Genomic DNA, 13,658 nt, shown 5'->3' with positions numbered 1-13,658 from the left:
GCCGAGGGTGAGGCCCTAAAAAGCAAAAAAAATTTTAAAAAAAAGGAACACTCTCTAACACCATACAGAAAAATAAACTCAAAATGGATTAAAGACCTAAATATAAAACCAGATACTATAAAACTCTTAGAAGAAAACATAGGCCAAACACTCTCAGACATAAACCACAGCAATATCTTCTCAGATCCACCTCCTAGAGGAATGGCAATAAAAGCAAAAATAAACAAATAGAATTTAATTAAACTTAAAAGTTTTTGCTCAGCAAAGGAAACCCTAAACAAAACGAAAAGGCAACCCACAGATTGGGAGAAAATATTTGCAAATGAAGCGACTGACAAGGAATTAATCTCCAAAATTTATAAACACCTCCTGCAGCTCATTACCAAGAAAACAAACAACCCCATCAAAAAATGGGCAGAAGATCTAAACAGACATTTCTCCAAAGAAGACATACAGATGGCCAAAAAACACAAGAAAAGATATTCGACATCACTCATTATTAGAGAAATGCAAATCAAAACCACTATGAGGTACCACTTTATACCAGACAGGCTGGCCATCATCAAAAAGTGTACAAACAATAAATGCTGTAGAGGGTGTGGAAAAAAGGGAACTCTATTACACTTTTGGTGGGAATGTAAATTGGTGCAACCACTGTGGAAAACAGGATGGAGATTCCTCAGAAAACTAAACATAGAATTACCACTGGATCCAGCAATCCCACTCCTGGGCATCTATCCAGAGAAAACCATGACTCGAAAGATGCATGTACTCCCATGTTCACTGCAGCACCATATACAATAGCCAAGACATGGAAGCAACATAAATGTCCATCAACAGAGGAGTTGATAAAGAAAATGGAATATTCGCCATTAAAAGGAAAGAAATAACGGCATTTGCAGCAACATGGATGGACCTAGAAAGTATCATGCTAAGTGAAGTTAGAGAGTGAGACACTAACGTCATATGCTATCACTTACATATGGAATCTTTTTTTTTTTTTTTTGTCTTTTTGTCTTTTCTAGGGCCGCTCCCACGGCATATGGAAGTTCCGAGGCTAGGGGTCCAATCAGAGCTATAGCCGCTGGCCTGCACCAGGGCCACAGCAACTCGGGATCCGAGCCACATCCGCAACCTACACCACAGTTCACGGCAACGCAACGCCGGATCCTTAACCTACTGAGCAGCCTCCTGGTTCCTAGTCGGATTCGTTAACCACTGTGCCATGACAGGAACTCCTACATATGGAATCTTTAAAAAAGGACACAGTGAACTTCTTTGCAGATCAGATACTGACTCACAGACTTTGAAAAACTTATGGTTTCCAAAGGAGACAGGTTAGAGGATGGGCTGGTGATTTGGGATGGAAATGCTATAAAATTGGGTTGTGATGATCATTGTACAACTATAAATATAATAAAATTCATTGAGTAATTAAAAATTAATTAATTAAAAAAAGAAATGTTAACTTTTTGGAGTGCCCACTGTGGCTCCAGTACTGCCACAGTGAGGACACAGGTTCAATCCCTGGCCTCGATCAGTGAGTTAAGGATCCACTGTTTCTGTGAGCTGTGGTGTAGGTATGTACACCACAGCTCAGATACCACATTGCTGTGGCTGTGGTGTAGGCCAGCAGTTGCAGCTGAGATTAGACCCCTTGCCTGGAATTTCTTTTTTTTTTTTTTTTTTTTTTTTGTCTTTTTGCTATTTCTTGGGCCGCTCCTGTGGCATATGGAGGTTCCCAGGCTAGGGGTTGAATCGGAGCTGTAGCCACCAACCTACGCCAGAGCCACAGCAACGGGGGATCCGAGCCTCGTCTGCAACCTACACCACAGCTCACGGCAACGCCGGATCCTTAACCCACTGAGCAAGGGCAGGGACCAAACCCTCAACCTCATAGTTCCTATTCGGATTCGTTAACCACTGTGCCATGACGGGAACTCCTGGAATTTCCATATGCTGTATGTATGGCCCTAAAAAACAAACAAACAGAAACCCACAAAACAACAACAAACAAACAAAAAGATGTTAATGTTTCTGTTTTAAACTTAAACCACCTAATTGTTGATATTGGATGACAGACTGCCTTGATGTCTTTACAGTTAAAATTTAATTTTATATACTTTATTTTGTTCTTTTATTTTTCAACATAGGGAAGTGTTTATTCTCAGACTGCTTCTGACAACTATGGTCCTGCAGGACAAGTCTTATTTGAAGGGTTTTATGAGAAAATCCCGGCTAAGAGACTTGGAGTTCCTGAGGAGGTAATGTGTACTTCTAGTGTTGATTTGAATTACCCTGATTAATGCTTCAGAGATTTGTAGCATTTTGGTGTCCTTTTTGCAGTCTAGTTGTCTAATAGAGAAGAGTGCTCACCTGCCATCAAACCATTTCCCTAGTGCTTTCTGGCTCTAGGGAATACGATCCCTGTGGTGCTTTGAATACTCGAAGCAGTTTATTCAGAGGGGAATATAGGGTGTATTAAGAGAAGCATGTATTTATTGTTTCATTGCACTTTTTGCTACTTTGTTTTATCACAAACAAAATGGTGGCCTAGTGGTTAAGTATTTGGTGTTGCCACTATCGCAGCTCAGGTTCAATCCCTGGCCTAGGAACTTCTGCATGTGTACTGCAGGCATGGCCAAAAAAGTTAAAAATGAAATAAAATAGACTTGCATGTTAAATTTTAAAAGATACTGTTAAATATTTTGAACTGTTTTATTTATTTATATTTTGTCTCTTTAGGGCCACACCCACAGCATATGGAGGTTTCCCCAGCTAGGGGTTGAATCAGAGCTGTAGCCAGTGGCCTATGCTATAGCCACAGCAATGCCAGATCTGAGCTGAATCTGCAACCTATACCCCAGCTCATGGCAAAGTGAGATCCTTAACCCACTGAGTGAGGCCACGAGAATCAAACCTGCGTTCTCAGGGATACTAGTCAGATTCATTTCCACTGAGCCACAACAGGAACTCTTTAATGAACTGTTTTAAGCAAGGTGTTTGGATTTTTAATTCTGAAAACTAAGACGGATTTTAAAGAATTTTAATTAAGGGAATGATCTGGTTAAATTTTTATTTTGAATAGAACACTTTTATGAACTACACTGTCTATATTTACTGTATTAAAAATTGAAATTCAGAAATTTAAGAACTATTTATGAAATCATTTAAAGTAACCTTAATAAAGGCATTACATGCTATGAACATTTTAATGAAAAATAGCTACACTTTAAAATACAAAAGCAGGAGTTCCCGTCGTGGCTCAGTGGTTAACAAATCCGACTAGGAGCCATGAGGTTGCGGGTTCGACCCGGCCTCGTTCAGTGGATTAAGGATCCGGCGTTGCCGTGAGCTGTGGTGTAGGTCGCAGACGTGGCTTGGATCCCGAGTTGCTGTGCCGGTGGCAGCTACAGCTCCGATTAGACCCCTATCCTGGGAACCTCCATATGCCGCAGGAGCGGCCCTAGAAAAGACAAAAATAAATAAATAAATAAAATAAAATACAAAAGCAAACAATTTTTTTTACATTTGTATTGCATGTTTACCAGTCTTTTTTTTTTTTTTAACTCTTAAAAAAAAGTTGTGTAGAGTTACAGTTGATTTACAATGTTGTGATACCAAGCTCTTTAACATATGGCTTAATAAGATTTCCCTGATGACTCAGTGGGTTTAGGATCTGGCATTGTCACTTCTGTGGCTTGGGTTGCTGCTGTGGCACAGGTTCCATCCCTGGTCCAGAAACTTCCACATGATGTGGGTGTGGCCAAAAGAAAAATGTATGGCTTAATAGAAAACAGCAGAACTTTCGCATCTGCTTCTACATTCAATCTGTTGCAATATGTTATTTTATTTTATTTTATTTTTTTGCTTTTTATAGCCACACCCGAAACATATGGAAGTTCCTCGCCTAGGGGTCGAACTGGAGCTACAGCTGCCAGCCTACACCAAAGCCACAGCAATGCGGGATCTGAGCTGCGTCTGTGACTTACGCCACAGCTCACAGCAACTCTGGATCCTTAACCCACTGAGCGAGGCCAGGGATTGAGCCCACATCCTCACGGGCACCAGTCAGAACCGTTTCCACTGTGCCACAGCGGGAACTCCCCATTGCAATTTGTTATCAAAGCATGTGTGGAAAATCTTGCTTCATGCAGATGGATAATTGGGAAAGGGAGCAACATTTTAATAGCTTTTTCAGATAATTGTGGATATTCTTCATGGCAGTTTCTTTTTTTCTTTTCTTTTCTTTTCTTTTTTGGCCACATATGCAGCATATGGAAGTTCCCAGGCCAGGGATCAAATCCAGGCTGAGCCACAGCCACAACTTATGCCGCAGCTGTGGCAACCCAGCATCCTTAAGGCAACCCAGGATCCTTACCCTGCTGCGCTGGGCTGGGAGTCAAATTCGAGTCTCAGCAGCGACCCAGGCTGCTGCAGAGACAACATCAGATCCTTAACCTGCTGTGCCACAGTGGGAACTACCAGGTGACATGTTTTTTTTTTTTTTTTTTCCAGGGCCGCCCTTGTGACATATGGAGATTCCCAGGCTAGGGGTCTAATCGGAGCTGTACCTGCCAGCCCACTCCACAGCCACGGCAACGCAGGATCCAAGCCACGTCTGAGACCTAAACACAGCTCACAGCAATGCCAGATCCTTAACCCACTGAGCAAGGTCAGGGATTGAACCCGTGTCCTCATGGATGCTAGTCAGATTCGTTAACCGCTGAGCCATGACGGGAACTTCAACAGTTTTCTTAAGAGATAGTTGCAATGTGGAATCTGAAACCATGTCAGTGAACATCTTGTACTCTGTTACATTAAAATCCCTTGATATTTCTTGCACGTTTACTGGATCTTTCCCCATAGATGATTTTGTAACATTGGACCTTGGTATATTTGGAAAATATTGGTTCACTGAATTACAGCCATCTTCTAAATGTTGACAGAATTTATTATGCAATATCAAAAGATTCCCATTTGTTAATATCACCACCGATCTTGTCAAAAAAAAATCTAGCACTAGGAGTTCCTGTTGTGGCTCAGCTGAAACGAATCCGACTGGCCTCGCTCAGTGAGTAAAGGATCCAGTATTGCCATGAGCTGTGGTGTAGGTGCAGAAGCAGCTTGGATTCCACATGGCTCTGGCTGTGGTGTAGGCCAGCAGCTGTAGCTCCGATTAGATCCCTAGTCTGGGAACCTCTCTATGCTGTGGGTGTGGCCCCAAAAAGCAAAAAAAAAAAAAAAAAAAAAAAAAAAAAATCTAGCATTAGGAAACTGCCAAGCTCATAGTGACATGTATCAGTTTTCCAAAATTCCAGTCTTCACTTGAAAGCTCAAATCTTGTCATTGACAGCAAATACCATCAGTTGTTTCCAGCTGCTTGAAGAGACTATCTCTTTGTTCATTTTTGAAAAAAAAAGTCTGTGCCAAATACCCATGTGCAAATAACTGCAGTTTGTCAGTCATCCTTTCAAGTAAAAAACTGGTGTTTTATGAAAAAAGTGACTAGTTCAGTTTGCAACTCAAGCACATGTTCTTCTCCTTGGGTAACCCTTACACTTCCATAGGCAGCAGAAGAGCTGAAGGTGCAATTCCCACTCATCACACATGATATAAAAAGATGTGTACCTAATAGTCAAGATTAGTATTTTTTCATAATTTTTACTGCTCCTAATGGACCTTTGAAAATGAAACAGGAGTTTCTGTGTGGCTCAGTAAGTTGAGGATCCAGCATTGTCAACTGCAGTGACTTGAGTTCAATCCCTGGCCCAGGAATTTGCAATGCTGTGGGCACAGCTAAAAAAAAACCAAAAAACTCTGTGATCTTTAATAAACAGAGGTGAAAATAAATAATGGAGCTAAAAGGTGTTTCCCACATATTTAAAGTGGATCCAAGTTGCTCTGTTCTAGTAGTGTTTATTGATTGATACTAAAATGCCTGTTAATGACTTAGTACTTCAAGTTTATCCATCAAATGTATTCCATTAAAGTGAAAGTTTAGAAGAATCTATCTGAGGGTATTATAATCTTTCCTTATCTGATAATTATAAAAATTTTATTAGTTCAGTTTAGCTCCATGTTGAGCTCCAAAAGTAAGTCAGGCATCGTGAATATTTATGTCTTTTACCTGGCAGATAGTTTCATTTCAATTCAGTGTTATTTATTAGTGCCTCGTCCATTGGCAAAACACTGTATTGGAAGCAAGGCAATGAAAAAAATCCCTTTATTTGGGGGCAAGTGATGCGATTCCTTCACTCTGTAAACATTTATTTCAACATTATTTTATGCTAAACAATGTCAAAGTATGGGGCCACCACTCAATGTTTGAAACAAAATATATACGTTCATTTTTTTTAAAATATTATTTTCCATCGTGGTCTATCCCAGGAGATTGGATATAGCATCCTGTGCTATACAGTAGGACCTTGTTGTTTATCCATTCTAACTATAATAGTTTGCATGTACTAACCCCCAACTCCCAGTCCATCCCACTCCCTCCCCTCCCTCCGGCAACCGCAATTCTGTTCTCTATGTCTATGAGTCTGTTTCTATTTTATCAATAGGTTGATTTGTGCCATATTTTAGATCCCACATGTAAGTGATATCATATGGTATTTGTCCTTCTCTGCCTGGCTTACTTCACTTAGTATGATCATCTCTAATTTCATCCATGTCTCTAGAACTACTATATGATCCAGCAGTCCCACTCCTGGGCATATATCCAGACAAAGCTATAATTCAGAAAGATACATGCACCCTTGTGTTTATAGCAGCACTATTCACAATAGCCATGACATGGAAATAACCTAAATGTCCACTGACAGATGAATGAATGAAAAAAATGTGGTACATATATACAATGGAATATTACTCAGCCATAAATTATTAATTCTGTACCAGCTCTGTCCAAAAAAATGTAGTAACGGTCACATCATTTTAAACTTTCTAATAACCATATTAAGAAAAGTTTTTAAAATAGGTGAAATTAGTTTTTAAAATATTTTTATTTAACCCAATATGTCGTTTTAACCTGTGATCATGATACAAGTTGTTAATGTGATATTTTACATTCTTCTTTCCATACCAAGTCTTCAGAATCTGGTGTGTATTTTTATACTTAAAGCACATCTCGGTTCAGACTAGCCAGATGGAAAGATTTGGTTGTGCCATGTGGCTATGGCCTCCATTTTAGACAATGCCATCCTGTACTAGCTGCTGGGGACACAAGGATGGAGAGAAGGATGTGCTGCCCTTCAGGGTCTCGGAGTCTCAAAGAGGCACAGCCACGTAAACACACACACTATAGTGCTCTGTTCAGAACCAGCACTAGGCTGAGGCAAGCAAGGCACACACACAATATTTTAGGACCCGTTCACTCTCAGGGTTGCACAGGTGCAGGGTCTGCCCCCACAGTGAGTGCCCCCTCGACTTGTTGCACCCCAAGTGCCTCATTAGTCTCACCCTTGTCCCAGCCCTGCTTGGCAGCCTGATATGATGGCAGATTCTGGAGCCCCCATCCCAGAGCTTAGAATTCAGAGGATCTCAGGTAGGGTCTCTGAATCTGGAGTTTTAGGAAGCATCCCTAGGGATTCTAATGCAGGGGTTTAAGATCACTCTTTTCAGAAACTCTGCCTGTGCCACGACCCTCATAGGAGAGGTCCTTCACATTAGTGAAGTTAAGTTCTGTCTCTCTCTTTGGTTTGGGGAGTAGATGTGGTTGAACTCATCAATTCCCTGTCTGAATGGGGTTTGGGGGGGCTACAGTGGGATTCTGAACTCCCTCTGGTAGAGGGCTCCTGAGTTGCTGGGCTCTGAGTTGCTGGGCTTTTGGCCTGAAAGGATGATGAATTGAACAAACTAGAATGCTAGTTTACTGTTAAACAGACACAGTGACTATTTCAGGGAGAAAACTGTAAAAGGCATGTGGTGGTGTTGTCAACAAGCGTGTGGAAGGAACTGCATTGCTTGAGATGGAAGAGAGCAGAGACTGAGCACTGCGTTCACTTGGAGCCACTGTACCTTGTGGGGTTGGTTTGACCCTGTCCAAGGCTCTCCTGTCTTGCCTACACCCTAGTCATGTGCCTGAGTTTAATGATGCTCAAATAGAAAAGGCAGCTGTCTCTGTACCGTCAGATTGTAGGGCACTCAGACTGCTATTCTAGGCTGTGGAATTCATGTCACAGTCCTGAATTTTCAGGTGCGTTTATTTGGAGTGAGAAGCAGCCCCAAATGAGGAGTATCTGACTTTTTGTATGCGTGTCTGTGCTTCTGTTCCCAGATCTCCCCCTTGGTGTGCTTCCTGCTATCTCCGGCAGCTTCGTTTATCACTGGACAGGTGGTGGATGTGGATGGAGGCCAATCTCTGAATCTGCAAGGCTTTGAGATAGCAGGTAAACAGTCAAGAAAAGAGCAGTCACTAACTTTGCACACATTTTCATGCTCAGGTTTTCAAAATTTCTTTAGGTGCTTAAGAGATAAGAGTTTTGTTTTGTAGAACATCAAAAATGTCCAAAATGTTTATAGTTACATAATTTTTTTTTTTTTTGGCATTTCTTGGGCCGCTCCCACGGCATATGGAGGTTCCCAGGCTAGGGGTTCAATCGGAGCTGTAGCCATCGGCCTATGCCAGAGCCACAGCAACGAGGGATCCAAGCCGCATCTGCAACCTACACCACAGCTCATGGCAACGCCAGGTCGTTAACCCACTGAGCAAGGCCAGGGACCGAACCCACAACCTCATGGTTCCTAGTCGGATTCATTAACCACTGCGCCATGACGGGAACTCCTATAGTTACATAATTTTTAAAGGCAATGTTCTTACAGAAAATACCTCAGTACCTTTATTATAGCACAATGGTTTACACATTAAAGACATTATATATGCATAAGTTGGTAGCATTTTAATTTTGAAAAATATTCTTAATATGAGTAGAAGATATGTACAAGGAAGAGATAGAACAGAAGCAAGAAGATGCCATACTTTTAAGATTTACTATCTTTTTGTTCTTCCAGTAAATCTCTTGTATATCTGAGCAGCAGATCAGACCTGTTAGGTGAGGCAGGGTTGGATGTTGCTATTTTACACTCTCTTTGGGTTATAGATTGAGTGAAACCATATACATTTGCTGTAGTCATTCATTTTTGGTGTACAAAACAGTTGTTTTATAAGGCTCAAGCAAGGGTAGATATTACACACAGATTTTGTGTGTGTGTGTGTGTCTATTTCATGACTATAGACTGTAGAACTTTAGACTTGGAAAGGTCCTAAAAAAAGAAGTCCAGTATTCTAATTTCACAAATGACAAAACAAATGCATGGACATTAGAAGGCATGTCCAGAGTTCCCGGTGTGGCTCAGTGGTTAATGAATCTGACTAGGAACCATGAGGTTGCAGGTTCGATCCCTGGCCTTGCTCAATGGGTTAAGAATATGGCATTGCCATGAGCTGTGGCGTAGGTCGCAGATGCGGCTAGGATCCTCTGTTGCTGTGGTTCTGGGGTAGGCTGGTCACTAATGGCTCCGTTTTAGACCCCTAGCCTGGGAACCTCCATATGCCGAGGGTGCAGCCCTAGAGAAAACAAAAAGACCAAAAAAAAAAAAAAAAGTTGAAAAAGGCATGTCCAAGCCAATCACTCCCAAAATGTAGAAAAAGTTATAAAGTCCAAACATATCCAAACCGTTGCTAAAGATAGTCGATTAAATGGCTACTGAAGAACTGCAATATGGTTGATGTAACATGCGTATTTGAATTTCACATCAGGGACCTCCTCTTTTCAACCTCCTCTTTCAGGTGGTAATAGTCTCATCAAAGCTTCAGACCTTCTTTTCATTAACCACTGATTCTTTTGGACTGTAATTTTACTTATTATTTTCCCTTTCCATATATTTCTTTGCTAATAACCCAGTGTGGTGATGTCCCTAAGACACCATGGTTTTAAGGATCTCATTTGGAAATACAGAAATGCCTCTGTGGTCCTGCAATATTGTTTTCTGATAGTATTGAAAGTAGTGAGGGTGGGGGAGAATTTTTCCACTTGCCTCACCAGTAGAGTTGAGTTTGTATTTGTTTTCTTTTTAGAGCCACATCCATCTGCGGCATGTGGAAGTTGCCAGGCTGGGAGTTGAGTCAGAGCTGCAGCTGCTGGCTTACACCACAGCCACAGCAACATTAGATCTGAGTAGCATATGCAACCTATGCCGAAGCCTGCAGCAACACCAAGTCCTCAACCCATTGAGTGAGGCCAGGGATCGAACCTGCTCCCTCATGGATACTCATCAGGTTCTTAACCCACTGAGCCACACGGGAGCTCCTGAGTCAGTATTTGTTAAAGTGAGGTACATTGGGGCTGTGGGATGGAAATCCTGTGAAATTAGATTGTTATGATCATTATACAACTACAGATGTGATAAATTCATTTGAGTAATAAAAAAAAAGAAACACCCCCCCAAAAAAAATAAATAAAGTGAGGTACGTTGTTTTTTCCTTTACAAAGGGGAAAAAACTAGAGGTGGCTGCATCTCCAGGCCTCTAGTGAAATTATTTTCTTTTGAAATTCTAACACTGCTTTTTTTTTTACCAGTACAAAAAACATTTTTAAAGTTTTTGAAGAAAGCAGCCACATCCATCTTTTAGCTCATGTTCTTGGAAAAATTAATTTCTATAAGCCTCCATTTTCTTTTTTTATAAAGTGAGGTTCCATATAGTATTCATCTCAAAAGGTGTTGGGAGGATTAAATTCGTTCATGCACATTTAAAGTCTTGTGTCACATAGGATGGTTTTAGTTACAACTCAAACTGGCCTAAACCTCGAAGGAATTTGTTGACTGGAATAATTGAAACGCAGGTGAGACCTGAGTCTGCCGCCCAGTGATCTCATCAAGGGCATTTTTTTCTTTTCCCTCTGTTTTTGCCGCTATGATGTTGGCTGTATCTTAAGATGGACTTTGTTAGTTGCAGGACTACTGCCTGCCATTTCTGAAGCTACACAGTCCTTTGTTCAGTTCCAGCTGGAAAGAGGCAGAGGGGAGAGGATGATTTTGTTTTAGCATTTCTAACCAAATTCTGAGATCTCCTCTGCTTGGGACCAGCTGATGCAAATGTCCACCCTCAACAAATAATCCCAGTCAGGGGAGCAGCATGCACTTATGACTCAGATCTGTCAGTGATCTGAGTAGGGTCACTTCCCCAGAACCTTATAGATTTCTAAATGGAAACTGAGGCTTTTGGAGAAAGGAGATGGGAGACAGGATGCTGGGGGCTCAACTCTAAGTGTCTGGTACAAAGTAAGTATATTTTAGGAGTCCCCCATGTGACTCAGCAGAAACAAACCCAACTAGTATCCATGAGAACGCATGTTCGATCCCTGGCCTCATTCAGTGGGTTAAGGATCCCACAGCATTGCCCGTAGGTCACAGATGCAGCTTGGCTGTGGCTGTGGTATAGGCTGGCTGCTTGCAGCTCCAATTTGACCCCTAGCCTGGGATCTTCCATATGCTTCAGGTACAGCCCTAAAAAGACAAAAAAAAATTTAAAAAATGAAACAAAGTAAACATACTTTAGAAAGTATTACTTTTTTTTTTTTTTTTTTTTTTTTGCTATTTCTTTGGGCTGCTCCCGCAGCATATGGAGGTTCCCAGGCCAGGGGTCGAATCGGAGCTGTAGCCACCGGCCTACGCCAGAGCCACAGCAACGCGGGATCCGAGCCGCGTCTGCAACCTACACCACAGCTCATGGCAACGCCGGATCGTTAACCCACCGAGCAAGGGCAGGGATCGAACCCGCAACCTCATGGTTCCTAGTCGGATTCGTTAACCACTGCGCCACAACGGGAACTCCCTAGAAATTATTACTGTTAAGGAAGTAAGACTCTCTGCATATGTCCAGTGCCATATATAGGGATGCCATTTACTCTTACAACTTTAAAACCTATGTGTTGTTACCCTTTTAATAGATGTGGAAACTGAGGCTCAGAAAGAGCAACTTCTCCAAATCTGTAGAAGTAACTTCTACAAAAGCTACTAAGTCATGGGGGTGGGATTCAAATTGAAGTTTTTCTCAAAACCTTTGCCATTTGTCCCAGTAATTTATGTTTCTTGCTGAGGAAAGAGGTGAACCAGGGAAAATAACAAAAGGATTTGGTGGAAACTAAGAGGACTAATGGGGTTCATAAATTTGCATCTGACCTGAGGTTTTCCACTTACTTAACAGATCATGACAACTGGCCTGAAGGAGCGGGGGACCTTTCAGTTGTCAAAAGGATGAAGGAGTCTTACAAGAAGAGAGCCAAGCTCTAAGCTAAGGAAACATGGAAGTGTCCTTTGTCCCCAAGTGCCTTAACATCTTGAGCATGTACTTCTGTACTTTATGGGAACTTAATTTGCTTTTTTAATATTATCAATTACAACTATGCAAAAACTCTTGCTAAAATAAATGCATTTTCTTTTGGCCACGCCTGTGGCATGTGGACGTTCCCCAGGCCAGGGAACAAAACTGTGCCACAGCAGTGACCCGAGCCACTATAGTGACAATGCTGGGATCCTTAACCCACCTTGCCACAAGAGGATCAATAAATGCATTTTTAAGTCCCAACCAATGCCCTTCAACTTGTGATCAGAAACATTTTTGATGAATGGGAGTTCCTGACGTAGTTCAGTGGTTGATGAACCCGACTAATATCCATGAGGATGTGGGTTCAATCTCTGGTTCTGCTCAGTGGGTTAAGAATCCAGCATTGCCATGAACTGTGGTGTAAGTTGCAGATGTGGCTCGTATCTGGCGTTGCTGTGGCTGTAGGTCAGCAGCTACAGCTCTTGTTCGATCCCTAGCCTGGGAACCTCCACATGATGTGGGTGCGGCCCCACCAAAAAAAAATTTTAGCAATAGAAATCAACATGCGTTGTGCTTTTTTTAATTCTAAGAAAGGTATTTGAAAAGTGAAATAATTTCAAATTAATGACAGAGGTACCATCATCTCCCAAAAGATTTGAATATTTAATTATAAAGGTAGGCAATAAATCTATTGTGGCATCATTTGATTTTTACAGCAGAAATATACCATGACTCACTGGTGGCACTTTTGGATTAATAAAACTGTATGTGATAATTGAGGTATGATTTGTTCACGAAGTCAAATCTGTGTAAGTCCTCTTAACTGAAAAGAAAAATAAAGTCCTAAGGAGTACTTTTTGCAGTGCTTGATATGTGTCTCGATTTCTTATCCAAAATGTTTCCTTTTCTCCATCTTTCTCCTTTTGCGTGCAAAAATTTTTTTAATTAAAATATATGCAAAAGTGGAGTTCCCGTCATGGCTCAGTGGTTAACGAACCCAACTAGGATTCATGAGGATGCGGGTTTGATCCCTGGCCTTTCTCAGTGGGTTAAGGATCTGGTGTTACCGTGAGCTGTGGTGTAGGTCAAAGATGAGGCTCAGATCCAGCATTGCTGTGACTGTGGCATAGGCCGGCAGCTACAGCTCCGATTCTACCCCTAGCCTGGGAACCTCCATATGCCGCAGGTGTGGCCTTAAAAGGCAAAATATATATGTGTGTGTATATATACGCAAATGTATTAGGGTTCAGTATTCTGCCTTCAATTGATCCTTTCTGGCAGTTATCCCGATTTCTAAAATACCATCTACAAATTACATAGGTTTATT

The 13,658-nt window shown here is 41.5% G+C and overlaps 1 protein-coding gene across 2 annotated transcripts in view; it reads left to right on the top strand.

Annotated features, from left to right (window-relative positions):
• PECR (peroxisomal trans-2-enoyl-CoA reductase) overlaps window positions 1-13,184 on the top strand; it is a 38,999-nt gene extending 25,815 nt beyond the window's left edge. For both annotated transcript variants that reach the window (XM_084999049.1, XM_021075117.2), the window contains 3 exons: window positions 2,154-2,264; window positions 8,282-8,393; window positions 12,212-13,184. In XM_084999049.1, coding sequence (XP_084855175.1) covers window positions 2,154-2,264; window positions 8,282-8,369 — 199 coding nt within the window. In that variant the 3' untranslated portion in view covers window positions 8,370-8,393; window positions 12,212-13,184. The remainder of the gene's footprint in view (window positions 1-2,153; window positions 2,265-8,281; window positions 8,394-12,211) is intronic.
• Window positions 13,185-13,658: the final 474 nt, after the last annotated feature.

The sequence above is a fragment of the Sus scrofa genome, chromosome 15 (assembly GCF_054392235.1).
Source record: "Sus scrofa isolate SSC_HxYL_T2T_F1_AM1 chromosome 15, Sscrofa_HxYL_maternal_Yorkshire_Landrace_v2.0, whole genome shotgun sequence".
Classification (NCBI taxonomy): Eukaryota; Metazoa; Chordata; class Mammalia; order Artiodactyla; family Suidae; genus Sus; species Sus scrofa.
The sequence above is the reverse complement of the archived record's forward strand: the minus strand, read 5'-3'. Positions and strand labels throughout refer to the sequence as shown.